This window comes from Telmatherina bonti (assembly GCF_933228915.1).
Source record: "Telmatherina bonti genome assembly, chromosome: 4".
NCBI lineage: Eukaryota > Metazoa > Chordata > Actinopteri > Atheriniformes > Telmatherinidae > Telmatherina > Telmatherina bonti.
The window spans coordinates 26,403,023-26,430,361 of record NC_136622.1 but is presented as its reverse complement, the minus strand read 5'-3'; the positions used below and the strand labels follow the sequence as shown (position 1 = coordinate 26,430,361).

The 27,339-nt window shown below is 41.2% G+C and overlaps 3 protein-coding genes across 8 annotated transcripts; 1 reads left to right on the top strand and 2 right to left on the bottom strand.

The window, feature by feature from the left end:
• Positions 1 to 2,034: 2,034 nt before the first annotated feature.
• Positions 2,035 to 3,402, top strand: LOC306754508 (amphoterin-induced protein 3; the record flags this gene model as incomplete). Its single annotated transcript, XM_079238527.1, has 1 exon — positions 2,035 to 3,402. The coding sequence occupies one exon, from the start codon at positions 2,035 to 2,037 to the stop codon at positions 3,400 to 3,402; it is 1,368 nt and encodes a 455-aa protein (XP_079094653.1).
• Positions 3,403 to 8,303: 4,901 nt separating this feature from the next.
• tasorb (transcription activation suppressor b) lies at positions 8,304 to 22,880 on the bottom strand. Of its 4 annotated transcripts, XM_079238802.1 has the most exons (24): positions 22,500 to 22,880; positions 20,863 to 21,008; positions 20,602 to 20,694; positions 20,422 to 20,494; positions 20,045 to 20,136; positions 19,820 to 19,954; positions 19,608 to 19,732; positions 19,459 to 19,490; positions 19,182 to 19,287; positions 18,842 to 18,945; positions 18,544 to 18,653; positions 18,089 to 18,161; positions 17,891 to 17,965; positions 16,826 to 17,713; positions 16,006 to 16,310; positions 15,786 to 15,888; positions 15,133 to 15,678; positions 14,822 to 15,027; positions 13,938 to 14,060; positions 12,591 to 12,750; positions 10,970 to 11,078; positions 10,683 to 10,861; positions 10,385 to 10,519; positions 8,304 to 10,261 (listed from the first exon to the last, which is right to left on the bottom strand). In XM_079238802.1, the coding sequence occupies exons 1-24, from the start codon at positions 22,801 to 22,803 to the stop codon at positions 9,024 to 9,026; spliced, it is 5,460 nt and encodes a 1,819-aa protein (XP_079094928.1). In that variant the 5' UTR covers positions 22,804 to 22,880; the 3' UTR covers positions 8,304 to 9,023. The 4 variants fall into 4 exon arrangements, with proteins under 4 accessions (XP_079094928.1, XP_079094926.1, XP_079094927.1 ...); XM_079238800.1 differs by having other exon boundaries at positions 14,822 to 15,678; XM_079238801.1 differs by having other exon boundaries at positions 8,304 to 10,258; positions 14,822 to 15,678.
• Positions 22,881 to 23,183: 303 nt separating this feature from the next.
• On the bottom strand, positions 23,184 to 26,856 carry asb14b (ankyrin repeat and SOCS box containing 14b). Of its 3 annotated transcripts, none has more exons than XM_079238734.1 (10): positions 26,760 to 26,856; positions 26,140 to 26,294; positions 25,989 to 26,041; positions 25,764 to 25,895; positions 25,508 to 25,666; positions 25,143 to 25,388; positions 24,796 to 24,964; positions 24,176 to 24,710; positions 23,926 to 24,079; positions 23,184 to 23,839 (listed from the first exon to the last, which is right to left on the bottom strand). In XM_079238734.1, the coding sequence occupies exons 2-10, from the start codon at positions 26,262 to 26,264 to the stop codon at positions 23,664 to 23,666; spliced, it is 1,749 nt and encodes a 582-aa protein (XP_079094860.1). In that variant the 5' UTR covers positions 26,265 to 26,294; positions 26,760 to 26,856; the 3' UTR covers positions 23,184 to 23,663. The 3 variants fall into 3 exon arrangements, with proteins under 3 accessions (XP_079094860.1, XP_079094862.1, XP_079094861.1); XM_079238736.1 differs by having other exon boundaries at positions 25,143 to 25,247; XM_079238735.1 differs by having other exon boundaries at positions 26,140 to 26,264; positions 26,760 to 26,855.
• Between the last annotated feature and the right edge of the window lie 483 nt (positions 26,857 to 27,339).

Genomic DNA, 27,339 nt, shown 5'->3' with positions numbered 1-27,339 from the left:
ACAATGCCACAATGCCGAACATGCTGATAGCTTTCAACACAAATACACCCAAATGTGTATGTGTGTGTGTGTGTGTGTGTGTGTTTTTTTAACATGCTTAATCCTTTCGTTAACACCAAAGAGGGATTTTTTTAAAACCAATGTCTAACAGAAGGCTTACATCCAGCATTCCTATGGACTCCACATCTTCCTCCATCGGCCCACCTTCTGAGAAGTGAAGCCCATCCAGCGGATCTGAATCTACTGGGAATGAGCTCTGCACCTCTGAGTAAATGAGTGAGTGGGAGTCAGTCAAAGCCGCAAGCACTTACAGGGAGGGAGGTGGAGGGTTGATGGTGGTGGTGAAGAGGTGGCTACTGGGATGCAAAGCTAATTTACTGTGACAGAAATCCGAGCTGTCAGGACCACCATGACCAAGCAGCCTGGACAGCGTGTATTCAGTCAAGCCCACAGCCAAGGGAAAGAGCCGATGTCGGCAGCTCAAAGAGAAAGATCAGGGATGTGCTCTATACATCACTCGGGGAAAGACTGTGTACATGTAATGCATCTTCCCATTCAGAATCCACTAAAAATAGAAACAAAAGACCTTTGCAGTGATATAGACTATACTAAAGATGGGGTTGATTTGTATCCAGTCAAACCCAGAAAAAACACCCACACAGTCACAGACTAATTTTCAATCCTCTGAGATTGTTGGTGAAAGGTCACTGGATGAGGCATGCAAAATTCATGAGGCAAGCTCCTGGGTTCTGCTAATCTGTTAGTAAGCAAAATATTAAAAATTCTATGCTAAAAAATACTGGCAGAGTATTGTTTATAAATGAAGAAAAAGAGAGAGTGCTAGAGAAGGGCAGCCACTGGCAGCATTACTTAGTGATGAGAGACAGAGACACAAGCCTGGTCTCTAAATGACATAGGAAAGGAGGAGGGATTGTGGGAGATTAAGCGAGCTCTGTGCCATTTGTTAAACACTGCAAAGCACTGCGGGATGTTTGTTGAGCGGCACTCTTATTTGGGATGAGGAGCAAGTCAGGAGGGGGACCTTAAACTTGGCTGAGGAGAAAGGCAAGGGGAGTGTCTTATTCCTTGTGCGCTGCGGGTGAAGTCTCCAAGAAGATAAGGATTAGTCAGCAGTGGTGACCGTATCCATTAACAAGATACAACTGGGAAAGAAAGGAAGAGAAAAACACAGGAAAGTTGGCAGGTTCATGTTGTTGCCAAGCAATTTACTTTGGATGTGTGATTCGAAAGACTTCCTTCTTTTTTCCTTTTTCCTTTTCTTGGACAAGAAACTGGATTAACAAAGTGAGTCAAAGGGCTCATTTGTCTGAAAGTGGTATGAACTTTTTACCCTTTTGCCTTCACAGTTATACAGACTGTCTAAGTGAGTGGGGGGGGGGGGGGGGGGGGGGGGGGGATCTGTTGAAACGGATCTTTGAGAGCAGCTTCAAACCATTTGGTTGCATCTGAGATAAAATGTTGATTTAGGGTGAAGCATTTCCTTTCATGACATTTAACCACTGCAGTTTCATCAAGCTACATACTAATGTAAAGTCTTGATGCTTTTGATTTTTTAAATAAGAAATTAATTAGTAAATATTTCATAAGAATGGTGTGTTTATATTTTGGATATTTATGACCATATGATGAACTGCCTGAAGAAATAAATAACTTAATAGCAGATAAATAAAAAAATAATTCCAAATCCAAAAATCTTTACTAGACAACAAAAAACCTGCACATTTTGAAACGTTGTGAGGTATTTAGTTGACAGAAAACCAGAGATGTTTCCTGAGCAAAACTTATTTTTAGCTATTCCAATGAATTCCATTTCCGACCTTCTGGCATAGATACCAAGAGCTCTTGCTGGGCATTAACTTTGATGTTATCTTACAAATCCTCTCAACGTGTCAAAAGTCCAACAATTTGCAGAAAGTAAAAAATGTCTAATGCTTCTCATTGTTTCTCATTTGATTCTTATCCAACCAGGTGGAGTCAGAAGGATTAGTGACCTTGAAGGACTCCACTTCCAGAATGACGACCTGTGGACGAGCTCAGAGCATTTTCCTGCTGCTGCTCTGTTTGTTTCATGATTCTAGGCAGACATGTCCATCTGTGTGTATGTGTATTTCTGACACAGTAAGCTGCAGCTCTAGCGGACTGGTGAGGTTACCATCGTCCCTTCCCTCCTTCTCTGTCACCCTTGATGTCAGCCACAACCACCTGTCCTGGCTGGGTCCAAGCAGCTTAAACAAGATGCCCAGGCTGGAAAACCTCTGGATGGCCCACAATCAAATCAGCACACTGAGTCACGGTGCATTTCAAAATGTCTCTGGGCTCAGGTACCTTGACCTATCCTCCAACAAGCTGAATGTGGTGGAACAGCACTACTTCCAGGGGCTGTGGAGGCTGGAAGAGCTTCGTCTTTTCAACAATAAAATCACACAGGTGGAGGCAGGCACGCTGAACGGTCTGAGCAGCCTAAAAAAGGTCTACTTCAGCTTCAACCAGATCACACACTTTCCTTTCTTCTCCATTCGAGATCACAGTCATCCATTCCTAGCCATGCTGGACCTCTCATCCAACCGTATGACACGTTTACCATGGGAGGACGTGAAAGCTTTGCCTGGTTTGGTGCAGCGGGGACTGTATCTCCACAACAACTCTCTGATCTGCGACTGCTCCATGTACAGTGTGTTTTGGCACTGGAGTCTAAGGGGTTACGATTCAGTTAGAGACTTCACAGATGAGCACACCTGCAACATTTATGGTGATCCACGAGCATCCATCCGATTCTTTAGTCAGAACCGCTTCTTCCTCAACTGCTCTGTGGAAAAATCGTTCCTGCAGCCTGTGACGGTTCTCCTCTCCAATTTGTTGGTTTTGGACGGAGACAGAGTGCGTCTCGACTGCCAAACATCCCTGACTGGTGCAGATCTCGAATTTACATGGCTCTCCCCAAAGAAAGACTTTATCACACTGACTAGTATAAATGACACCCTAATTAGCATGTTTTCTAATGGTACCTTGGAGATTAACAAAATCTCTGTTAATGACTCGGGTCTGTACCTGTGCACAGCTGTGGACGTTAAGCAGGCACTGAATGCAACTCGGGAGGTGAATGTGACCGTGCTGCTGCCTGCTGCAGAGTCATTCAACACTGGCTACACTACATTGTTAGGCTGTATAGTAACTTTAACCGTCATCCTCATCTACCTTTTCCTAACGCCATGTCGCTGCAGCTACTGTAAACAGCCGATAGCAACCTATAACCATAGCAACCTTTCAGCTGTTTTCTTCTCCTCCACAAGAGACCAAAGCAAACCTGAACATTTTAAGCATGTAGCATTCATGGAACCCATGATGAGTGAAGAAGGGACAGAATGGACAACGAACACATGAAAGTCACTCTTCTGCAAACTATTTCTTTGTGTGTGAGAGTGTGTGTGTGTTTTGGGTGGGGGGAACAGACCTTTTTTGAAAATGTCCTTACTCAGGAAGAAATGCTTAGAAATGCAACTGCAGTTTAAACATAAAAATAAAAACAGTCCTCTCCTTCTGTTCTTTAGTTTTCTGTCTCGGGACCACTGGAAATAAAAGTTTCAATATGGTTTATCACTCTCACTACAAAGCTATTATCAGTACTAAAAATCAGCTAATAAATTTTCTGTGTACTTGCCCACAGCACTGGGGGGGATATTTCTTGTGGAATTAGAAAGAATCTGGTGCACTCCTTGAAAAATTCAACATTTATGGCTCCTAAAAAACAAGACAAAAAATGAGGCAAGTTAGATACTTGAAAGCTATTGTGGAGGAAGCATCAGCTTGTTATGTGTAGGTCTGTGAAGCATTTGACGCGGAAAATGTCTGCACATTTCTAATAAAAGCTTGATTTGAAAAAAAACCCTACCATGTTGATGTTGTGACCAATTTTTAGGGGATGTTTTTTCTCTGTGTTTATTTGTCTTTGTTGTTTTTTTTTGTTGTTTTTTTTTTTTTGCTGCAGGTATACCTTTCAGTAAACATTTAAAATAAATCTTATCTTTCAAAACACACAGGTACCCCCTGCAGTAATCCATAATTCATATACATATTACATACTGTATAAACCTGTTGCACTAGTTTGGCAACGGAAAGCAATGGATAGCTCTCTGAGCTCTGCTTATCTGGCAAATAAGAACAGAAATCGGGAGTTTCAACAAACACAAAACAAACAGCAATTGGACAGCTCTTCAAAGACAGCATCTCTTTGATCAAACACAGCAGGGCACTTTGAACATCACACACAAAAAAATACAAGCACTATATCTGAACTGAGGTGACAAATTCTTCAAGCAGTTCTGACACAAACCCTGAGGGGGACACTGCTTTGTTTTTGTTTTTGTTTTTATGTAATTCATCTTAACATGCTTGAAATGACAGAATTACACACTGAAATATCAGAGATGAAAGATGCTGAAGAATGCACCACCAGGAAGGAGCATAAACGTGTTAGCTGAGAACATTTAGTTGATTTCATAAAAGACCAAAGAGATGATAAGGGTGATTGGAGGATGAGGGGAGATTTAAAACCTGATGAGACAAACAGGAGATTCAAAAGAAACTAATCAATTTTTTTCAACCTTGTGCATGCAAGCATCTTGATGCAAACCCTGCATCAAGATGGGATAGAATTAGATGTAATCCTTTATATAAGGTTTCAGGAAACTTGTCTGTATGTGAATCTCAAAAAGCTGATTATATCACTGTAGAAGCATGTGATTACTTCTAAACCATCACTTAAACCATCCAAAAAAAAAAAAACTGAATAGACTAATATTTTGTGCATCTTGAAGGTAAATTCCTACACAGCTGATATGAAATGGGTAACCATGTATGAAACTGGAACAGCATGGTTCTTGCGGAGCCTCATCGTTTGAAGGATTAAGCCAAAATCTGTCAGATGACGGGAGCGCTGTATTGTAATTTACCTCTTTAGTTTAGAAAAATTTCACATCAGTAAGCAGCATTTAAATCCCCAAACAAGGATTACATAATATGCTGCTATGTGCTTCTGTGATGCAATATCATGTATAATCAGAGTCCATGGTAACCCATTGTTTTGGAGAGGCGAGCGCAATAGAAACTTGCCGGTGTGACGAGTAGGGGTCAGGGTTTAGCAGATGATTATGAGGATAAAAATCAGGTGCTTTGTCAAATTCAGTGTTTTTAAATCCCTTTAATCTGGTTTGGCTCTCTAACACACACGCAGCTGGGCAGGAATATTTTGTTTCTGATATTAATTGCACACTGGTTAAACACAGAGGACATGGTGTGAACATGATTTGATAAGAGGTCCACAGGTGACACTGGTTATGTAAATTTACAGCTGATTTAGGGGTTCAACCAGCATATCACAGTAATGAGGCATTAGGTTGTATCCTGATGTGTGACTGTATTGTGTATTATACTGCTGTGATAGCAAGTGGCTATGTGATAATCGGAAGCCTTGATGATGCATTTTGGAAAAACAATATATGAGCATACAGGTAATGATCACACTCAAACATGAGGGGGTAATCAATCGACAGATTCATGTACAACCATTTTAACATGACCTCTTTATTCATGCTAACATTTGCACATTTATATGCCACCCTGCTGCACTAATTACACAAAAAAATGAAAAACCACATTTCCTGCCTAATAAAAGTACAAGCTTATACTGTATATCTCAGTGTGTCTGCTTTCTGCAAATGATCCCAAGTCACTCTAACAAATTAGCTAGATGTAAATGAAGCATTCCTTGATGTTTGAAAAGATGCCCTTCTCCCAAGCAAAACACTCCATCAGGCTTCAATTAAGGCATGCACTCCTCTTCCCAGATTAATTGTTTCTCTAGTTCGGCTGGGCTCCCAGGGATTCAAAATCATCTTAGTCAAGAATCTAATTACTAGTAAAGAGGAGTTTTACTCTGAATACCACGATTTGAATTGCTTTCATAAGTGGATGGCTGCTTTGACTGTCAGCGCAGGCTATTACTGAACTGTCAACACAGCCATCCGGCAGGAGCTGAGGCATCCAGCTGTGTCAGATACATACGCATCTCGCAGATTATGTGACACCCTCATATACGGGCCCACGGGAGGCCTAGTGTCACCTAAAACCTTTATTTCATTCTAACTGGACACCTAAATTGGAATATGAGCTTGAGAGACACACAAAATATTCATTTCAATGCAGTCCAAAGACTGCAAAGACTGGCTATGGCTACATCCTTTTTAAGAGTTGGATCAGCTGCTTCCAAATAAAAAGAAAAAGGCCAAAACAAATGAAGACTGCTACACCAGACAACAGGCTGTTTTTCAAAGCTCTGAACTGTAGGCTATGTTCTGCACTTTTAAAGCAGCATAAAGCAGTGGGATGTCAGACATGTCAAACAAAAATCTGGTCTTGGAGCACTGTAGGGAACATATCCTATGAGTGCTATGTGCCCATAAATCATATTTCATTGCAAACAAACAAATGAGAGCACGCCCAGCTACACCCTGATCTAAGCCAGTCAGCACATTAGGAAAAGTCTCCTGGCTCATCCTCTCTGGGGCTGTTATGTGCTTACAGAGCTGTAGTAAGTAGAATTTAGTTGGGTATTATAGGATTTGACAAGCACAATGACTTCAAGTACTTTAAGTTTTATAGTGTGGCTCGTCATGACCAGTTTTTTTTTTTTTTTTTAAACAACATCCTCCTGTCGTTGTTCTCCTCAACATTTAGGTCTTATTTTTATTCCATAGGCGTTCTGTTCTGGGAAGTTCCTTTGTTATTACGTTTTACATGTAGCCATCCATAAAATCTAGTCTCTGAAGCATCAAATTAAAAACTTTTATATACCTATTATAACACAAATGGCAAACAAAAACACTGACAACAACTTTAACACAAGTCTGTTGGACTTCATGCAATGAGCATGTGTCTAATTCTTTGACACACAGTTGGATAATGCAAAAGGTACACCCCATAGTAGAGATTGGGATATACATTTACGCTGTATATCCCAATGATGTTTTACAAAATTATGGTGCAAAAGGGTGTAGCTAAGACCAGTGGGTCTGCACTAAGACACTGACTTTATATCAAGTTGAGTTATGACCCATAGGATGGACTGGCAACCTGTTGAGGGTGTATCCTGTGTTGTGCCTAGCAGCCACTGGCATGGGCTCCTAATTGATGGATTGAGTTATGCCCTTCCAGATATCTAAAAAAGTACACTAATCCCCAGTGGGCTTAACCACATTTAATCTTAAATCATGAGTCATCTTGCACACTGTCCATGTCACCTTACACCACAGCCATGAGGAGGCGAGGCAGAGGATCGCTGGGAGCAGATGGGTTCCAGGATGGGGTGAAGGTTGTCAGTGACCCTCTGGCAGCTGCTAGGTCACTGACAACATTATGCTTACTCTGTAAGTATGATGGATGGATGGACAGTTTTTTGTCCTTCATCTTAAATATAATTGGGTAATGAGTAAACATTGAAAATGTTAAGATTCTTCGTTCAGCGATTTTCTCAGCCAAAAAACCAAAATGGTAGTTTTTTAGCAGATCTGTTATTTTACAGTTTGCTGATGCATCAATACATGAACTTGTCCTGTTTTACCAGATCAAAGTGCAGTTTGATGTCAAGTATGTAGATTGTTAAGGATGTTGTAAAACAGCACATTTTTAAGTTTGATGACAGTTACATAAGTTATTTAGTAGCTCAAAAGCCTTCAAAAGCAAACTGATTGTAATCCTTTGGAATATTTTTTTGTGAAGTTCGGCACAGCTCAAACATTGTCATGAGAACAATTTGATTTAATATTTGTGTCTTCTTCAGCTAACTAAAAATCTGCATAAATCAGTGAGTTATGTCTATGCTTTCTCTTCCATCACTGAGGATCTTCTGGATAATACATATGCTCCACTTTAATCAACCTGACTGCGTTTTAGTGGGTATTCTAGGTTGTATTAATCATGTGGACAGGGGAGAGGAGAAAGATACAAAAAGAAAATCTTTCCTGGAAATCTAGCAACAGCACAGCTGCAATGATTGTTAAATGATTTGTGAATTAAACATCAACCTGTTCCCCACATCAAGGGGAGATGGCACCCTCTGGTGTTTCTTTTCATCAACTACTCTACTAGTTTGAGTTAATAGAATATAACCCTCCCGAGGACATGGGTCCTCCTAAATGACAATGTCAGTGGTTATGAAGTTGAAGAAATGGAAGAACACAGCATGGAGTCTCAAACGTTTAAACAATGCATTTTTCAACAAGTGCAAACATGCAAAAGAGTTTACACAGCTAGGTTAAGCTGCTCTCCACTGCAGTGCCCAGTGCCTTGTATAATCAGCACATTTTACACAATTATTTTATCTAAACAGATTAAATGCAGATCATTATACAAGTAGGCCCAAGTTAAATGATCTATGCCATCCCTCTACAGTGAATGAGATTGCAAGACTATTTATTTCTCATTTTCCAATGTGAAATTGGGGGGTGGGGGTTTTAAATGGTTTGCTTGACACTATCAAAGCCATCAAACAAGATTTGAAATGTTTTATTTAATAGAATTTTGGACAACCAAATATGTAAAATAAAAAAAGAAACCCAACAGCAAAAGGGAAATTTCATTCACTAGTTTTTTTTTTCCTTAAAAAAATATCAGCCATTCCCTGTGTTCACAAACCGTTTCAAAACTGCAACGAACAGAAATAACATGATCAATTCCGAGAAGCTGGAAGGCCATTAACATTTGTTGGCAAATATAAATATAGTGGTTTGAACAGGGTCTCAAATAACACACATGGAAAGAGTGTACAGTTTACATGACAGCAGGACACTCAGCACTGCCAGTATCAATTTTTATTATTGTAGAAAACCAGGATCTTTATTTACCGTTTTAAATCAATGTGTTTATGACAAGGAAATATATACATTCAGACAGCTCTAATAGTCTCTGGTTTAAGTTGTTTGCATTGCCCCTTTGACCGTGTTGATTGTCTATTCAGGAGCATAGTTGTGAGAATATGTATAGTCCGTGTAGTAATTCGGTGGCCCTCCCCTGCCTGCTGGGTAGCCCCAGGAGCAGGGCCCACCTCCAGTACCATCCCCAAGTTCATGTCCTCGTCCTGGTCTTGGCCAAAGTCCTACTGGAGGGCCTCCTCTGCCCCGGTAGCTTCCTAAAGAACCAGGACCCAAAGCGCCCCGCATAGGCCCGTGGTTCATCTGTCCAGGGATGCCACCTATACTACTACCATATCCCACACCAACCATTGGATTTGGAGGCAGTTTAGGTCTGAGTACAGAGCCCCCCCTAGTGGCCCCTGCGGGAATGCCCACCACAGCTCTCAGGCTGTCAGAGCAATTTACCTGAGTCCTGCCCCCCTGACTACCAGGAGTACTGCCTAAGAGCATTTCCCCTGTTTTAGGGAGACCACTGGGGTCTACTGTTGTAGATGTGACCACACCCAGGCTGCTGGCAGTCTCACAAGTACTGGTCCCTGCTACCCCCCACACACCCTCCCCAGGTCTACTAAGTGTCCTGTCCGGCTGTGTGGGGGTTACATTGGCACCTTTAGGAACACCAGCCGCATAACCTGGCTGGGCTGTGTCACTGTGGAGGGTAGTGGGGAGTGGAGAGGTCCCAGCAGCTCCAGTGTCTGATGCATATGTCTGACCCAGCATCATGAGGTGAGGTGGCGGGGGAGGTTTGACCTCCAGGGGGAGGGAAGACAGGTTGACTAAAGGTCCTGCTGTAGGCATGACGGGTGGCGTCGGAACCGCAGGGGTAGTTGTGGTTGGGGGGCGGTACTCCTGTTCCTGGGTGCTGCTGCAGGGTGAAGCGGGATAGGCTGGCGAGGCCACGTAGCTAGAAGAGCCAGTGTAGGATGACCATGAGGCGGAAGAACACAGGAAGCTCTGGTGGGGATTTACAGGAAAACCTCCTGGTGACAAGCTGCCAATGTCTGAAGAGCCGATGCCGATCTGGTTGGAAGCTTTGAACTGAGAAATGGCTGTTTTAAGAGTGCTGCAGACAGACAATGACGGAGTGCTCTCAGGAGTGACCTGCTGGTCCGGTAGCGGAGGACGGAACTCCTCCATCTCTGGCGGCGGCGGAAGCGGGGGCTTTTCCTTCTCACCATCTTGGCTCTGTTGTACGCGACCTGATGCAGCTGGCTGCTCACCATCATCAGAGTCTAATGACATATCCTCCTCTTCCACACACTCATCATTCACTACTAGGAGAGCAGGAAAGGGCAGAGAAAGAAACATGAAAGCAGAAAGAGAGATGTTATCACCATTTTAAAAGAATTTAAATCTAGACTTTCTTGGTGTTTAATGGTGCGGCCGATGCTACTCACCAGTCGATGGTGGTGTTGGAAGCTCATTCTGATTAATGGATCCAATCAGACTGTGGAAGCCGCTCATAACATCATCAATGCTCGCTATTACTATTCCATTTCTGGAATATTGCAGAAACATTTCAAATGGCCTCTCTGTTTAAAGAGAAAATTGACACAAGTCAGTGAGCGAAGACAGCTGTGAACACAACAGCAATAATTCCGTCATAATTTCTAATCACAGGACTTATTGAACTAAAAAAGGGGGAAATCAAAAGGAAAAAGAAAAACCTCAACGAAAACAGATGGAAGAAGATACCTGTGAGGAAGATAAGGTGCCGTTGTTGTGTGTGCTGAGCTTGGAGCTTGATCAGGCACTCCAGATCTGGAGCCTGACGCGACTGTGTGTCACACTCATGGTAAGGGAGGAACTCCACGAGATGCTTCTTCTGATAGGCCGTCAGAAGGTTTAACAGTCCCATGGCGTTAGTATTTAACCTTAAAGTTTGAACGCAGATTAACAGTTCACACAGCGTATTTTCCAGTGACCAATATGTCAGAAGACTTTGATGTGAAAATAATTCAGATAAATCTACAGATTCTCACCTCCCAAGCTCTTTGAGCTTCTTTTGGGACTTGCAGTGCACCTTCCATTGCCAGGGGTGTTCAGGAGTGCTCTGCTCCTCCAAGAACTTCAGCAGGCCCCGCAAACGATCTGGAGAAAGCAGTACACAGAGATGCATCGGTGGTGAAAACGTACCACAATGTGCGACCATCAAAAGGTTCCAGGGTTTAAGGTTTGAGGTTAAGATTTTTATCACTCGGCCCAAAAGATTTCTACCTTTTGTTTTATTTTATGTATTTTACCTGTTTTAATTGTGGGCTTACTGCTTATTTCTAAACACAACTTATTTTCTATTTTGTTTCCATTGTTTTATTTTATTTTATTTTATTTTATTTTATTTTTCATACACCTTTCAAAATTGTCCCTTTTATTGAACTAATTATTTACTATTTTCTTTTATTATTAGGTTTACTTTATCTTTTATTATTCATTTATTTTTAACTTTTTCACTTTCTATTTTAACCCCAGTGTTTGTGGGGTTGCTGTTATTGGGGCCGTCCTTGTCGAGGCCCTTACTGACTGAGGCACTGATTTTAACAGAAAGATGCATGTTCGTGTGTACCAAACTTAAAGTAGTTTTGCTGCAACCTTACAGCAGAAATGAGTTAAAAGTCATGTCCAGCTTCAGCAGGCCCCACCTCTTCACACCTATAGATCATCACATTTCACCAGTTTTATTATTCTGGGGTTAAATAATGTACATTGATCTCATTTACTCTCAATTCACATGGAATAATTTTCCCCAAATGCCAACACTAATTAACGAATATTACCATAACCACTGATGGAAAAGAAAAACAATTAAAAAAAAGGCCAGAAAATCCGACATATGGCATAATCGTCACTGTAGCCTCGATTTCAATCCCACCTCTGTGTTTTAGCTTTACCTATTTCTAATATGTTCTATTGTAGGCAAACCTCTACACTGTTGTTTTACAATTGGTTTCACATTCCTAAATTAATGCAAAAGTAAATTGTATAATTATGTTGTTGTTTTGCACAAAAAGCTCCCAAGCGACTAATTTCATGGTCGATTGTAAGAAAATTTTAACAACATGACTAGTCTGAAAGGAAAGATAACACTTCGAAATCAGTCAAATTAGGCACAGATGAACTGATCCTGCTAAAGTTTACATTTATATACCTCCATATATCATAGCTGTTGCTCAAATTGTGAAAATATACTTTGATCTGATACAACCTACACACAAGCACACTTCTATTGTCTACATAAAAATACTGCCAAACAGCAGTGGCATTTTAAAATATCATCCATCCAACTTGCTCCTTTCCTGGTTTAAAGCATTTGACTAACGTAGACAAGGAGACCTGTTTTTAAGGGTTTGACCCATCCATATTTCAAATGTGAAGAGTGAAGTCACATTCTGTCATAAACTGATCATGTTTCCTACATTATGCCAGGATTTGATTTGACTATATGACCAATAATACAATTTTGTAGCAAAGAAATGCTACAATTTTAAGATGGGGCTCATGTAATAATCTGAAAAGGCATCACTTTACTTATGTTAATAAAGCAGTGTGCAAAGTGTCTCCTGCTTGAGGAGCTTTAAAGCTCCTGCAGAAAAAGGCAAAACTCACCCTGTGTGATGAGATCAGGGTTGAGGACGAACTCATCAGACACAATGAAGCCTCCAGAGACAAACAGCTCGTTGTATGTGTGGTTCTTCACATCGTCCAGAGTGTCCACGCCAGCAAAACTTACTGAGGGCAACTTCTTCAGAGACACCAGAGCTGGGATCTGTGGTGTGACAAGAAGAAACTTTTACAAATTAAGCTTATCCAGTCATTTCTGTATGATGCTACGCTCACAGTTATTGTTTCACTTCTTCATTTCATGCTTGGTATTGTGCAAACTTTTAGTCAAGTCAGATTATTATCCAAACCCTCGAGGAAGCATCTCACTGATCCTTTTATTAGAAAAGACATTTTTTGCTTTCAAATCAGTCAGTTACTGAACATGTTATTGTCGTACCTTGAGAGCAACTAACTATATCAGTCCCATTAACATTTATCAACACTGATACAGTGTTGATATACACACACAGACATATTTATATTATATATATATATATATATATATATATATATATATATATATATATATATATATATATATATATATATATATATATACATACATACATACACACACACACACACACTCTGCCAATATATTTACAAACCACTGTGTGCTTGTCATGTTATGAATTACAGTTGAATAGAGTTGTTATTACAAAAATGTGACCTTACAAAGACTATATAGATAGCCCTTATTTGATTAACTACCTGGTCACATCTGAACTGAAATATTATTGAATATATCATGGCTATTGCATAGATTTCACAAGCAAGTCTGAAATACGCCATAAAGAATATTGTCTGAAAAGCTACCACTGCATGAATGATATTGTTTTAACAGAGAAAAGCCATGATTGTTGTGTATATAATGGCTAAAAAGGGGCAGTAAAGAGCCATCTTGAGCAAAAGACCGATGTAACTTTTATTACCACTGGCATGCCAACCCCCCGAGAACTCCGATCTAAACATAATTGATTCAGTTTACAATTACATTCAGTCAAATGGGCAAATGAATGCCTAAATCCCAAACAATGTTCTCGAGGACGCTTGAACAACAGACCTGCCAAGGATCTTGATAAATTGTGAGCAAGTGTACCTTGCAGTGCTGGTGATGTTATGAGGAAATAAAGCAAATATTGACTTTTTTTCTCTTCAATAGTGTTCTTCTCTTTCTGGCATATTCACCTTTTAGTGGTTGAAACTTTTGCACTACGGATAACGTAACAAAATGCAAATAAAAAAAATTCTTATAGTCTATAATACATGAAAAAGTTGCTATTTCTTCCATGTTTATCTGAGTAACGGATAAAGCTGAGAAACAAACAGAGTAACAGAAAGGGACTGTACCTTGTGCACATGAGCAGCAATGTCTTCATTCCTAATGATGATGAGCAGTTTATCCAGACTGCCGCTGTTTTCTAGAAATGTCTGTGAGCTGCACTCACTATTGCCAAGACTTTTCAAGTACTCCTTTGAAAAAGGCAGGAAAGATGTGATTGTTAGAAATGAACAGATGACTGTGTCCCAGTCTTACATTTTAAAGTATGAATGACTGAAAGAAACAGAAAGAAAGCAGAGCACTTAAGACAGAAACTCATGGGAGCAAAGAGGAGTCAGTGCTGTGCATATTCCCATTGATGGTGTATGTATATTCTCTCTACAGCTTCACTTGAAGAAATAAAATAAAACAGCAAGAAGAGCAAAAACAAGGATGTAAACTACACAGTGAAGGCAGTAATGTCGACAAAAGCACACACATTTCTGATCAAACTCAAATATTCTGACAATTATATTCTATTTAATTGGGAGATTAAAATTTAAAAAATGAAATAATCATTTCCCATAAGTCCACAGTGACACCTTCAGATTGCTTATTTAACCCAACCAGTAAAATACGGGGTAAAAAACAGACACTTATCTAAGAAGCACACTATGAAACTATGATTTTTCAAAACAGTCTCAAAGTAACTTTTCAACAATATATTTGCTCAGAATCAGAAAATAATCTGGTGAGAATGCCTCATCTGTTTTAGTTTGACGTAGAAACACCTTTTTATTTAACATCTTTGGGTTTTGACAGGACTTGCGGCAGGATTTTGACTAAACTTTGGTTCTGACAAATACAAAATAAAACCCAAACAAACCTGTAACTAATTAAAAAAAAAAAAAAAGTTAAATCCTTAAATCTACCAACATTCCTCTAAAATTGTATTTGGAACATGATATTTTACCTTAATCTCCTTGCAGACTGTGCTCTCCTCCCCCTCATCGCCAGAGTAAATGTAGAATTTAACTGTGTTCTTGGTGACGTCCTTAAAAATCTCCACCAAGCTGCTGAAAACTTCCGGTTTCAACTGCCCGATGAGGCTGCCAGCCAGGAGGTTGGACCCGCTTCCAGGAGCACGGCTGTGGTTTTGGGAGTTTAGCTCTGGGGAGTCTGGTGTGACATGAGAAGGGGAATAAACGTCTCCTGTTAACTCTGCTGATGAAGCTTCTGTTTTAGCTTTACATAATGATGTCTCTTTGTTGCTGCTTGTTTTACCACTCTGGCAGGAGGTGGTGCCCTTTGACAGCGAGGGCTCTGTTTTAGCTTTGGACATCTGGACGGGCACAGGGGGTGGGGTTGTAAGATTAGATGCTGTCGCTGGGGGAGGTGGTGAGGTGACCTCAGAAGGAGCAGGTGGAGCTGGGATCAACTTGTCCATCTTCTCGCACAGTGCATCGACATGTCCCTGGACAGGGACGGGGGAAACATAGAGTACAACAAAGTCCGAGAAAGAGCTGTTGGGCTGCCAGGTGTTGCGCGGGGGCAACCGTGGGTGTAGTTGCGAGGTATAGCTAATGTGCTGAGTCTGCATGATTTTTTTAATGTCAGAGGTGAGGCTGTGCATTTCCTGGTTTAGGATGGTGTCCAGGCTGATGGAAGGCCTGAAGGGGATCTCCTCCACAGCCGTTAAAACAGGTGCAGAGGACTTTTTAACTTTGGAAACTGCAGGCGTCTTCAGCTCTGGTTCGCTTTCTGCTGCTTCCATGGCCTCTTGTTCAGGCTCTGGCTCGGGTTTTGGCTCTAGAAAAGGCTGTGCTTTTTCTGGAAGAAAGCAGACAGGGAATTTGTCACAGTGATGTCTTGTTAACCTCATCCAAATATGCCGACAAGAGCAAAAGCCAGTGTGTAAACTAAATGCTTTGAGGTACCTTCATTGGTGAGGATATCCCCTGTTGGTATGTCTGTTGGATGCATTGGTTCTAGTGGGGAACCCATACTGGCCGGGCTGCCAGGGCTACAGTCCATATCCTCCTGAAAAGAGAACAAGCAGGTTTGTTTGGTTTTTTTTTTTTTGCAACCATAATCAGATTTAATGCAAAGCAAAACATTCAGAAATAACCGCAGCAGAATCAGCTGTTTACATCTCACCTCTGTGTAGTTTGTTTGCAACGCCGGCTCGTTTTGTTTCCCGAAAAGTGGATCAGCTAGAACGGATTCCACAGTTCCTGCGCCTGTTGAGGATTCACCGTGGTTTCCCTGCACAGACACGGAACCTACGGCTTTGTTGAGCGTGGCCAGGAGGATTTTAAGAAGGCGCTGAGTCTCATTGACTGCTGAGGCGTTGGCGTTACTGCGGGACCTCAGGTCCGTGTCATAGATGCCCATGCTTTCCATCACCGCCGTCAGACTGTCATTCTGTCCAATCTCATCGCCGATGTCATCACTCTGGGCCACTAACAAGTCACACAAAAATTAGAGTTACTTACTAAATTTGGTTTTATGGATAGACTTTTTTTTTTTTTTTTTTTTTTTTTTTTTTAAATCAGCACCAGCTACAACGGTTCAGTCAGGCAATAAATATTTTAAGAACTGAAATTAAACTTTCATTTTTCGCACAGGAAAGAAAGGTATGTTTTATTGAGAATGTGCCATTTCTAATATATCCCTCTTTTCAGGATTCAGTCATTAAATTCTACAACGTCTGTGTCTCCGTTGCATTTTTCACAGAAAATAAATGGCCGCCTGCGTGAGCATAAAAAATGCAAACACCTTGAAACAAAACTGTTTAAAATTGCATGCAAGTTATTTAATTACTGAGAGCTAATCGTATTGTGTTCAGAAGCAAATAAAACACTCATTCCTTCAGAGGAAACTGACACTGAGGGCAGCGGGAAGAAAACGCTTGGCAAACAGAAATTAAATTAAACAATTTCAATCAACCTGCAGAAGTAGCTACCATTCCTCTCACCTCTACTGGGCTCCCCGTTGCTCAAGGGATCTGTGCGTTGGTGTTTGTTCATGCCCCCTCTTTCATCTCCTTCAAATTTCCTTTTTAAACTGTTGGGGTCCCAGGCCCCGTCCTCTCCCCGGTCCTTCTCTGGATCATTCCCTAGAGTTTTTTTATGTAGCTGGATCAGCTTAAGCAGCTGCTTCATTTTGTCTTTGTCGTACTCGTTCTGGGAAAGACGCACCTTCTGGGGTGGATGCTGGGAATCAACCTGGGATTTGGGCTGCAGTTGGGCGCCGTTTGAGTGGGCCACACCAGGCCTTCGTTTGTTACTGTCAGGGGGTGGTTTCTCCTGAGCTGGCCTCTCCTGAGGCTGCTTTTCTGGGGGTCTCTCTGCTCTGTCTGAGCCCCTGTCCGAGCCACCCCAATCAGAAACGGGGCTGTATTCCACTGGGGCCGGAGCAGGAGTTGTCGCAGGGGTAGGTATCGCTGCAGCTGCAGCTGCAGGTGCGAGTACGGGTACGGGTATGGGTACAGGTGCAGGGTTCCGGATCCGTTCAATGATATCTTTTGCCTTGCCCAGAGGTAGAACATAGTTAGCAGGGTTGTGAATATAAGATCTAAGCACAGCATCCATGTTAAATTTAGGTCTGGGCACTGGAAGAGGAGTTGTCCTTTCGTCCATGTTATATTTGTAATCAGGCAGAATGAAAGGCCGCACCGTGCCTGAATCCATGCGAGTTAGGTAATCGGTGGCCTGGCGCTCCACCCCAGAGCTCAGATCCTTGCCTGGGTTTGGACGCAACTTAAACAGGGAATAGTGCAATGCAGGGATGAATGTCTCCATGGAGGACATCATAGCTGGCTGACGTTCCACGGCCAACGGCTCTGCTTCCAACAGTCTTGATACTAAAAGGAAAGACATTTGTCAGCGTCATACACAACCCATTTGAACAGGTTTGCACCTTTTATCAAAGCAAAAGCAAAAAAAACTGGAGTACCAGACGAAACGATGAAGATTACTTCATTTAAATTTTAAGGCACTCTTGTCAGAAAAAGGATGTAGAAACCATGAATATTACTTACAATACTTGACAACCATTCTTGACTCTTGAAAGATGAATAATGCTTGTAGCTTCTTCTCAATCCGCCCTCGCCGCTCTACAAAACAAACAGCAGCCTTTTAAAATCTGAACCCTTCACCGGAGGCAAGACAAGTAGGTGGTTCAAACTGACACAGCAGCAAATTGTGAGAGGTATGTCAGAGAAACAGCTTTCTGGCACCTTTTGACTCAACCATCTGAGTGGAGGACAACAGGAAGAGAAAGCCCCTGTCAAATAAGGACTTCACCAGCACCTGCACAGAAAGAGGAGACGCTGCACTCAGAAACAACAACATATAAGCATTCACCAAAACCAGCACAAGCTTTAATTTAGACATGTGTAAACTTCTACATGGTGCTGAGCCTATTAGTTTTTATTCAGTTACTGAAAATACAAAATATTAGCAAAAAAAAAGTGTGGAAAGAAAGTTTTCATTACATTGTTTTTGGAACAAAATCCAGTTTCCTTCTGTCACATGGTTGCTTTTGTCCCATCTCAACAAGCTTTCCCACAAATACCCCAAAACATCCATAGCAACTTTTATTGTATACAAAGGGTAATTATGTTTATTTTGCTGACACAGTTCTAGGAGGTTCTTGGATGAGAACCTGGTCAATGACAGGTATGTGACTCACCATCCGGTCCCTCTCCAGTTTGCTGATCAGAGCTGCCAAGCTGCCACTAGTTGCTTTGCCTTTTCCATCCACCACTTCAAATAGGCTGCAGGACATCCCACACTTCATGACTGCATGCAAAAATAACAAGGTTGAAATACATAACTCATCTGTGAGGCCATTTACATTCTGTATGCTATATAAAAACAAGACAGATGTAACTACAACGTGAAACTTTGAAATAACTCCAAGGAATGTGCAGCTGCCGACATGGTCAGAGCTTATTTCTGCTATTTCATTAAAAGTGACCCAAACTAACCTTCTCGGGATATACTGTACGTGTCCCAGGAGAAAAGCACAGAGGGGATTTTTCTCTTCACCTGCTCCAACTGCATGCCCCGGTTCATCTCCAACTTCTCAGGCCTACAGAGGACATTTATCAGGCGGCAATTCATAACAAATTCCTCACAGTAACTATATTGCACAAGTAAATTCTATCTCCATCTTCTTACATACAAGTTTTGTGCAGGGCTGAAGGTCAGCATAAAAAAGTCTTTGTGGCTAAAAGTGTCTGATGATTAACAGAGAAAAAAAATGTATAACACTGCACAGATTTTGCAAAAACGAAAAGAAATGTGGGAGACTAATTGTTTACTTACAGTCTGAAAGGAAGGTACGGACGTGAGAAGGATCTTAAAGATATCGGGAATAACTCTTGATCCTTGTTCACTAGCGGACCACTCCACACGGTGTAGCAGCTTTTCCCTGAAACGGCATCAACAGCACAAATAGGTCAAAAGATCCAACTCACAAAAATCCTTTTGCATTAAATCCATTTTAAAACATGGATTGCTTTGAATGCAGTTCTGTAGTACTGGAAAAAGTGTGAGATTGTTTATTTTTATTTGCATGAAAAATGTAAGGTAAAAGGTTTACCTCTACTTCCTTCAGGGGAAATGGTGTTAAACCTGTGCAAGAGGAAAACCAGTTTAGAAACAGAGACCACAGCTAAAGATCCTACGCATGCCTTGCAAACTTTCTAAAAATGCATACTCAGTGCTACCATGTCCTGCAGGATACTGTACCTGTGTGCAGCCATAGGAGTTGATGCAGCCTCCTTGCCTTTGTACTGAAAGGAAACCACAGCGTATGGGCACACGTGCCTGGGCCGTGCCTTGATCTCATCAAACGCAAACTCAAAAAAATATTGCTGCAAGACAGAGAAATACTTCAGTGAAATGCATCCAATTCATGAAATATTTGGAAAAAATAATAGATAAGTGAAGTCTGTGTTTACCTGTGTGAGTTCAAAAGCTCTGTACGACAGCAATGACGTGACTCTGTTGGCACTTTTGGACAAGTGACAGTCGAATTTGGGCGAAGGTTCAATTGCATTTTTAGGCATGTTCTCGTGGATGGGCTTTATGCGGCCCTGGAAAACAAAACATAATTATCCTTAAAGTCTAACAAGAGTCAGAAATACATAAATGTAAGGAAGGAGGGGGGGCAAAGATGGCCTTACCCTCATAACTTTAAATATGATCATGTCTCCAAATGAGCCCACTTCAAAAGGATTGATTTGTAATAAATCTGAATATTTGGATAGATAAACACCTGAAATGACAAAAGAAACAAATTATAGGAAATCCCAACTAAAAATTGTCTGGCATTATGTCAGTTACTTATTAATACTTGCTACTGATCGAAAACAACTGAGTCAAATCAAAGTCTTCTTTCTTTTAATGGATGTTCGGCATGTTACTCATTTTTCTGCTGTCTTTTGTTTTTTTTTTTCTTTCAGATGTGTTGTTTATCTGATAAAAATATTAATACAGATCTGTTGTATTTCAAAATTAATAGTCACAATCCGTCTGGTCAGAACAGAAGAGACCAGCTTACCCACTGATGGATTTCCTAATGTAGTAATCCTACAGTGTCCGACTGACAAACCCTTCTCACAGATCCACTGGAGCTGCACACAGAACAGGGCAAAATAAATCACAGATCAGCATAACATAAAGATCAAACATATATTTTACATTTTCAGACCTTTATGTATGTGAGTGGGACTTGGCTAACCTTGGATTTGTCTGGAAAAAGGAAGCAGTACGACTCTGCGAGTTCTTGTTCAGACCGCCCCTCCTGTTTCATCTCTCTCCGCTTCTCAATGAACTGTCACAAGAAAGCAACAGACAGTAAATGAGCCACAGAAGTCTGAACCTAAAGCATCTCGAGACATGCAACTTGGAAGATAATGAACACATTCAAGTTCAAAATTCATCTGTCAATATACAGCTGTGGGAATTTTGCACAGCTTCATACACAAAAACAATCACCAACCTCCTTCTCCAGCAGCTCATTGTGAATCAGTCGGGCTTTGCAGTAGGAGAAAGTTCCTCGTGACGATGAATCGAGACAAAACGAGGAGATAATCTTCACAAGGTCCTCAAACTCCCGACTGTCAGGGGGTAGGAACTGATACAAACCTGCACACAAAATATCAAGCAGTGAGTTAATATGCATTATAAGCAGTAATAGCGACCAGTTGAGGAAGATGACATGACAACAAAGGTAGCTTTTTATATAAACTTGTTGGACACAACCACATTAATATGAGTACTGAAGTCAAAGCTCAAGTAAAAGAACATGTAGCTGAACATAGAAGATGATAAACTTTAAAGTGTATGATTCTTCAGTACACAAGTAAAGACTGATGAACAACAAGGAAAGGATGTTTTTACAGGCAATACATCAAGCAGAGGATGTGAACTGACAGTATGTAGAAAAAAAACCCCAACTATGTACGTTTACATCAGCTCTGCAAACCTATTCCTGCCCTGCAGCAACAGAAAAAGAAAATATAAAACACTAAAACAGCTTATGGTACAACACACTTGCTGTCTTTCTTTCCTCAATCAGGTCTGAAGAAAAATAGAAAAAGAAGAATGCAATATATAAACAATAGCAACTACACATCACTTGCATCAACAGCATGCACACAAGTCAAGCATCTTAGCTGACTTGATTTACATATTATGGTAATCTAAACAAATGCAAACAAGTGAAACCACCTCTGGCTGATTTCAGACAACCTGAGTGAAGCATGAACAGCTTCCAGCTATGGAGTAACAGGCAGTAGGAATCTCCTCTGTGAGCCAAAAGGATAAAGTTGGACCATAGTACACACAGTCAAGTCTGCCTCACAGCTGACAACATGAGACATTTTATGGGGGCAAATATTGCACATACCTACTTGTAAGAGACGGATACTGAATACTCCAACAACTTCATCTCAGCTCTCCACATAAAAATGCAGCTGACGTTTGCAGCAAACATCTCCCATCCAAAACTTTTAAGTGGACCACATTTCAAACACACAACAGCAGGATGGGGTCATCTCTGGGACGTGCTCAGATGAAGAATTTAATCTACGGGATGCTCTGAAACACCGGCGAAATAAAAGCTGGGGATGGAGGTGGGCTGCACGGCTGTGAACAGTTTGGGTGGACTGGTGGGGTGGATTATAAGCCTTGCCCTTCACTGAGGTCACACAAACTTCCACATGTTGTCAGGTGATGGTAGAAAGGTACCCATAACTCCTGACGCAATGTTCACTTTGACTATGGTCCCACAAAAAGATGTAGAACCCAAACAGGGTATGCTTTCAGATGGACAGCCCTCAAAAGTGCCGCTTTCAGGCGCCTCCAGCAACGCTGCTGGCTACTGGCAAACTGGTAACCTGAGCTACCCAGCAAAGCTGGGGTTATGTCTGCAAACAAGGCTACGCATATCGAGACAATCCGTGTGCTTACACTGCCATGACTGTAATTTCATCACAACATGGATGTGGGTGAATATTTACGATGGAATAAGATAACCAGCATAAACCAAGCAGCTAGCTAGCAGGCTAGCGACATGCAGCAGAATTATGAAAGACAGAACAGGCTCTGTTCACAACAGCAGCGACATGGCAACACCTTTCCGCTCTCTTGTCTTCCTCGGGATTTGGAAATTTCTCCTTGGCAACTCTTCGCTCGTTTTCTGGGCAAACGAAGGAGAGCTGCTGCAGCTCCGACCATCCGCCTGCACGCTCCTCCGCCGTTCAGGGGCTTCTTGTTCGGGCATTACACTGTCTCCACATCCAGGCTGATCGCCATTTTGGTTGGCAATGGCCGAGGTGGCGGCTGGATTCTTCTGGGGTTCGCCGCCCTCCGGGTGCAGATCCCCCGTCGCAGTACATTCTGAGTCCGTCTTTCCCAACGTGTTGGGATTCAGGGCCATTTTCGGGCACCGTGCGCGTATTGAGGGCGATATAGCTCTGACGATTACGACGTCGCTCTACACACACACTCTCCTCCTCACCCAGCCTCCGCCATTGTGAAAATGACGTACACGTTCTTCTCCTCCACTGCAAAACGCTGCCGTCACTGTTTACATACGAGAAAATCCGCGCCACCCAGCGGCCGACATTGGTACTGCTGGAACGGATGTGGCGATGGGACGTTTAAAGTGAGCGGGAATACCGGACGGCCGTGAGTGGAAATAGTTAATCTAACTTTTCACAATACTTTATTTTCATAAATTGCAGACTACAGCGAAATATAAAGGATTATGTTAGATACTATGCATGTTTAACTTTAAATAATTACTTTGTACATGATAATACTTTATGTGTTACTTTGAGTTTATGTTTTTTTTTGTTGTTGTTGTTGTTTTTTTGTTTTTTTTTACCATGCCATACTTAAACACGTGACACTGATTGCTTAAAACTGAAAAGGTGAAAACAGTTTGCAATACTCAATTCTACCACAAGGTGGTGATAAGATGGCAGCAGATCTCAAAACTTGCCTTCTTCAAAGTTTCTTTAGACTTTCTGTAAACAAATGTGCCAACCCCTCCCGGGGATATTCACATTCCACAACATTTTATTTGCCTTCTAGATTAATACAGTTTCCTGGTTCTGAACTAGTCAGAAAAACAGTCAAATCTACATACAGGTTTTATGATAACAATATTACTTTTTTTTTTTTTGTAAAGAACATGAAACACGTATGAGACAGAAGCTACCGAACACTTGTGAGGCACTTATTTGACTTTACATAAAAATGATACAGTGGAATTTTTTTAAATGTTTGTTTTCACTAGGAGTGAACCACGCTGCCCCTGCTGTAAACATCAAACTCCTTGAAGCGTAGATAATCTTTCAGCCTTGAAGGAAGAGGAAGGAAGTTGATAAAAACTGGAGCTCTCAAGCGCAGAAGTCTGAAATGCTCCCTTATCCTCAACCGACACAGGTGCTTCAGGCTCCGTGTGTTTCCTGCCAGTCAGAAAAAACCAACTAAATCAGTGGGGTCGAATGACTTATACATCTTTACTGACATGTTAAAAAAAAGAAGTTCTTACTTTGAATGTGGCATATTTCTGGCCACTGTTTTTGTTCCTGCAAGGTGTCCTTAAGTTTTGGGCAGAAGGAAACATGGTCAGTGTAATCCAACATGATGCGCACCACCTGAGCAGATAGGTGTTTGAGCCATGACACAGTTATCACCTCACAAAACTAGAAAGGGAAAAGAAAGCCATATAGTCAAAGAAAAACCTCAAAGGAAAGCCTTCAATCTTTAAACAATATCATTTTCAGAAAGGATTGCCTCACCACCATGTCTTTGATGACTGTGGTAGTCCAAGGAGCATAATCATGAGAATTGTCACCAAATGGACAGTCGAAGCAACGCCTGACATCATAACCATAATTCAGAATCATTCTGAGCATAACTTCGTCTTTTAGGGCATATTGCAGCGCTGAGGGAAAGTGAGTGGTGTTGACACGAGAGTAGTAGTTGACATTTGCACCGTATTTCAGCAAAGTATTGATGAGTTCATAGTTCCCCTGTCTGAGAGCTACTTGCAGACAGCTGATAGGGTCCTGGTTCACCATTGCTCCAGCCTCTAACAGCAAGCGGGTACACTGAAGGTCATTGTTGGACACAGCAAAAAAGAGGGCAGACCTACGCTCATCATCGTAGCCACGGCGCACCTTTGGGTGCAGCATAAAGTTTGGGTCATAGCCGGCCTTGAGCAGAGTTTCCACACAATGGGCATGTCCTCCAGCAGCTGCAGAATGTAGAGGACTCATCCCACTTTCCTTCACAGCATGCAGATCCGTCACAGGAATGAGGACTTCCAGTGCCCTGTCAGAGAACATTGAATGTGAGAGCACAGCATTACTGCAAGCTTTGTTTAAAATGTGAGAAAGTGAACTCAGATGCTCCTCACAATCTATGTCCATGGTATGCCACACGGTGAATTGGCAGGTGCCCGCTGTAAAGTGGAAGGTTGGGGTCCGCACCGTGGTCGAGGAGCAAGGAGATGATGTCGGGGTTTCCTGATGCTGCGGCATCAAACAAAATGGAACCGGAGTCTGATTCAGACCACACATGGGCTCCTACAAAACAATAAAACACAGTAAGAATATACATTTAACAACACATTGTCTATGTCCATAGGAATTTCTTGTACACTATTTATTTTGTGTTGAATAGCATTTACCTTTACCAAACTATATGGTATGTGGTAAAATATATATACACATACATATATAATTAACATATAATTCACCTTACCTTTTTGTAACAAAACCTCCACCACATTCAGATGTCCGTTCTGTGCAGCCAGAGCCAGTGGAGTTTTCTTTTTTATGTCAAGTGCATTTGGATTGGCACCTGACTCTAACAACAGATACACAAAGTTCTCCAAACTTAAAAAGGCTGACTCATGTAGAGCTGTCCTGTTTAGCGGTCCTGTTTGGTCTACATTGGTATTGTAACGAAGCAGAAGTGTGGCCAAATCATACAGGTCATTCAGAATAGCTTTTAGATGAGTAGCAATGGGAGAAAGAGAAGAATTAGAAATATGCTATGCTAGAGTACAACATGGCATTACATTTGTAAAATTCAATGAATTTTTTTGTTGAGATTAGCTGAGATACCTGCCACTAAAGGGGAATCCTGCTCATCATTCTGGACATCTGGGCTACAACCGTTCTGTAACAGGAATGTAGCATTCTCTCTGTGTCCATGGACCACAGCTAGAAAGAGAGGCGTCTCACCCTTCAGAGTGCGACACTGAGCTGCTCCTGAGGGTGATGCTGCAACCCAAACTCCCGGCAGTGATGCAACATGTAACAGAATTGTTTTGGAAAAAAATAAATTATTTAGAGTAATAAACATTTTTGTCATTCCTACCTGAGAAGATTATCTCTAGTATTTTTTTCTCCTCCTGAGCTGCAGCTTCATGCAGGGGGATCCATCCACGTTCATCAACTCTGGACAGAGTCTCTGGTTGCACTACCAGCCTGTTCAGTGCCATCTCATCCCCTAAATATGAAGACAGGTCATCGTATCGGAACTTCTGATGATTCTTATAATTATCTGAATCAGCCCTGAGAGGCTAAACAAATGACTGCTTACCCGCTTTGATAGCTTTGAAAATCTCATCAGGGTCTTCACTGGGTTTCAGATCACTGTTAAGTAATGATACAACATCAGAAGTCACACAATGAACAAGAGATACACAAATGATAGAAAGCTATAAATTTAAACAAGTCGGATTGATTTTAACCTTGGATTTAATCCTTTAAGTTTTCTGTACTGAACCAGACTTTGTTCAATTATGTATTGCGTTGCCTCATCTTCGTCCAGATCATCTTCTGACTGATAAAAATCATCTTCTGTTTCTGTGCTCATCTGTTTTTCCAAAAAAGGCAGAAGGGATTGCTAAGCATCAAAAAGGTAAACAAGGCCATTAGAAATTGGACATGAGAACTATTATATGAAGTCCTGAATACAACACTGATGCAGTTGTTTACTAGCTCTCACATACGCTTTGGAAATTGAATATAACAATTTAATATTGCAGTTAATCATGTGCAGGTTTTTTTTATGCCACCAAACCTTTTTAACTTTATATGCATACTCTATAGAGAATTAACAGTGTATGTTTCCAAACATAATCTAAATGTGAAGATTAAAACCCACACAAATGTATCTGCCTGTCAACATTTCAAACACAATAATCTTAAAACTAGCAAAGATGTCAAAGAACTACAGCATAGACGTTTAACAGCTATGCTGTAGCTTTTAAAGATACAGCATACAGTATTATAAAAGTATATTAGCCTGTAATATTAATAAGTCAAATTCATCACTTGATTGTTTATTTCTTCAGACTGAGGTGTTTACCTGAAGTAAAATGACTGTAGTCCCTTGGTAGTTTTTACACTAGTATAGTCCGTGGGCTTCTTGGTGCACACACATACAGCAGCTATTTATAGTTCCTCTACCATAAATATCAGATCACGGGGTGTTTGCAACTAGCACCCAGCCTTGACCCACTAAGCACAGCAAAAGCTATCACCAGCCAGTGCATACACACCCTACTAACACAGAATTCATTATAAAAAATACCAACACACCCACACATACATCTGGATCACTTTATCAGACACACCAACAAGTGACAGATAGTACTGTACACACTTTAAACAATGTTTGCATAACTGTCTGATATCTTGATTCCATGTGCTGTTTTTATGTAGTTATAATTTTAAAATTCTTATGACATAGATTGATGCTGGTGTCATGAGACATTAGAACAATACTGGAAGTTTTCGTCTTATAAAGTTATTTTTGTTTTATTTTGTAGACACAATGGGCTTACATCTAAGTAAAACAAGGAGACAAAGACTGTCAAATGTAGTAAATGAGATCACAGAAGGAAAGGCAGAAGTAGGACAGTTCAAGAATGTTCACACAGAAGGAA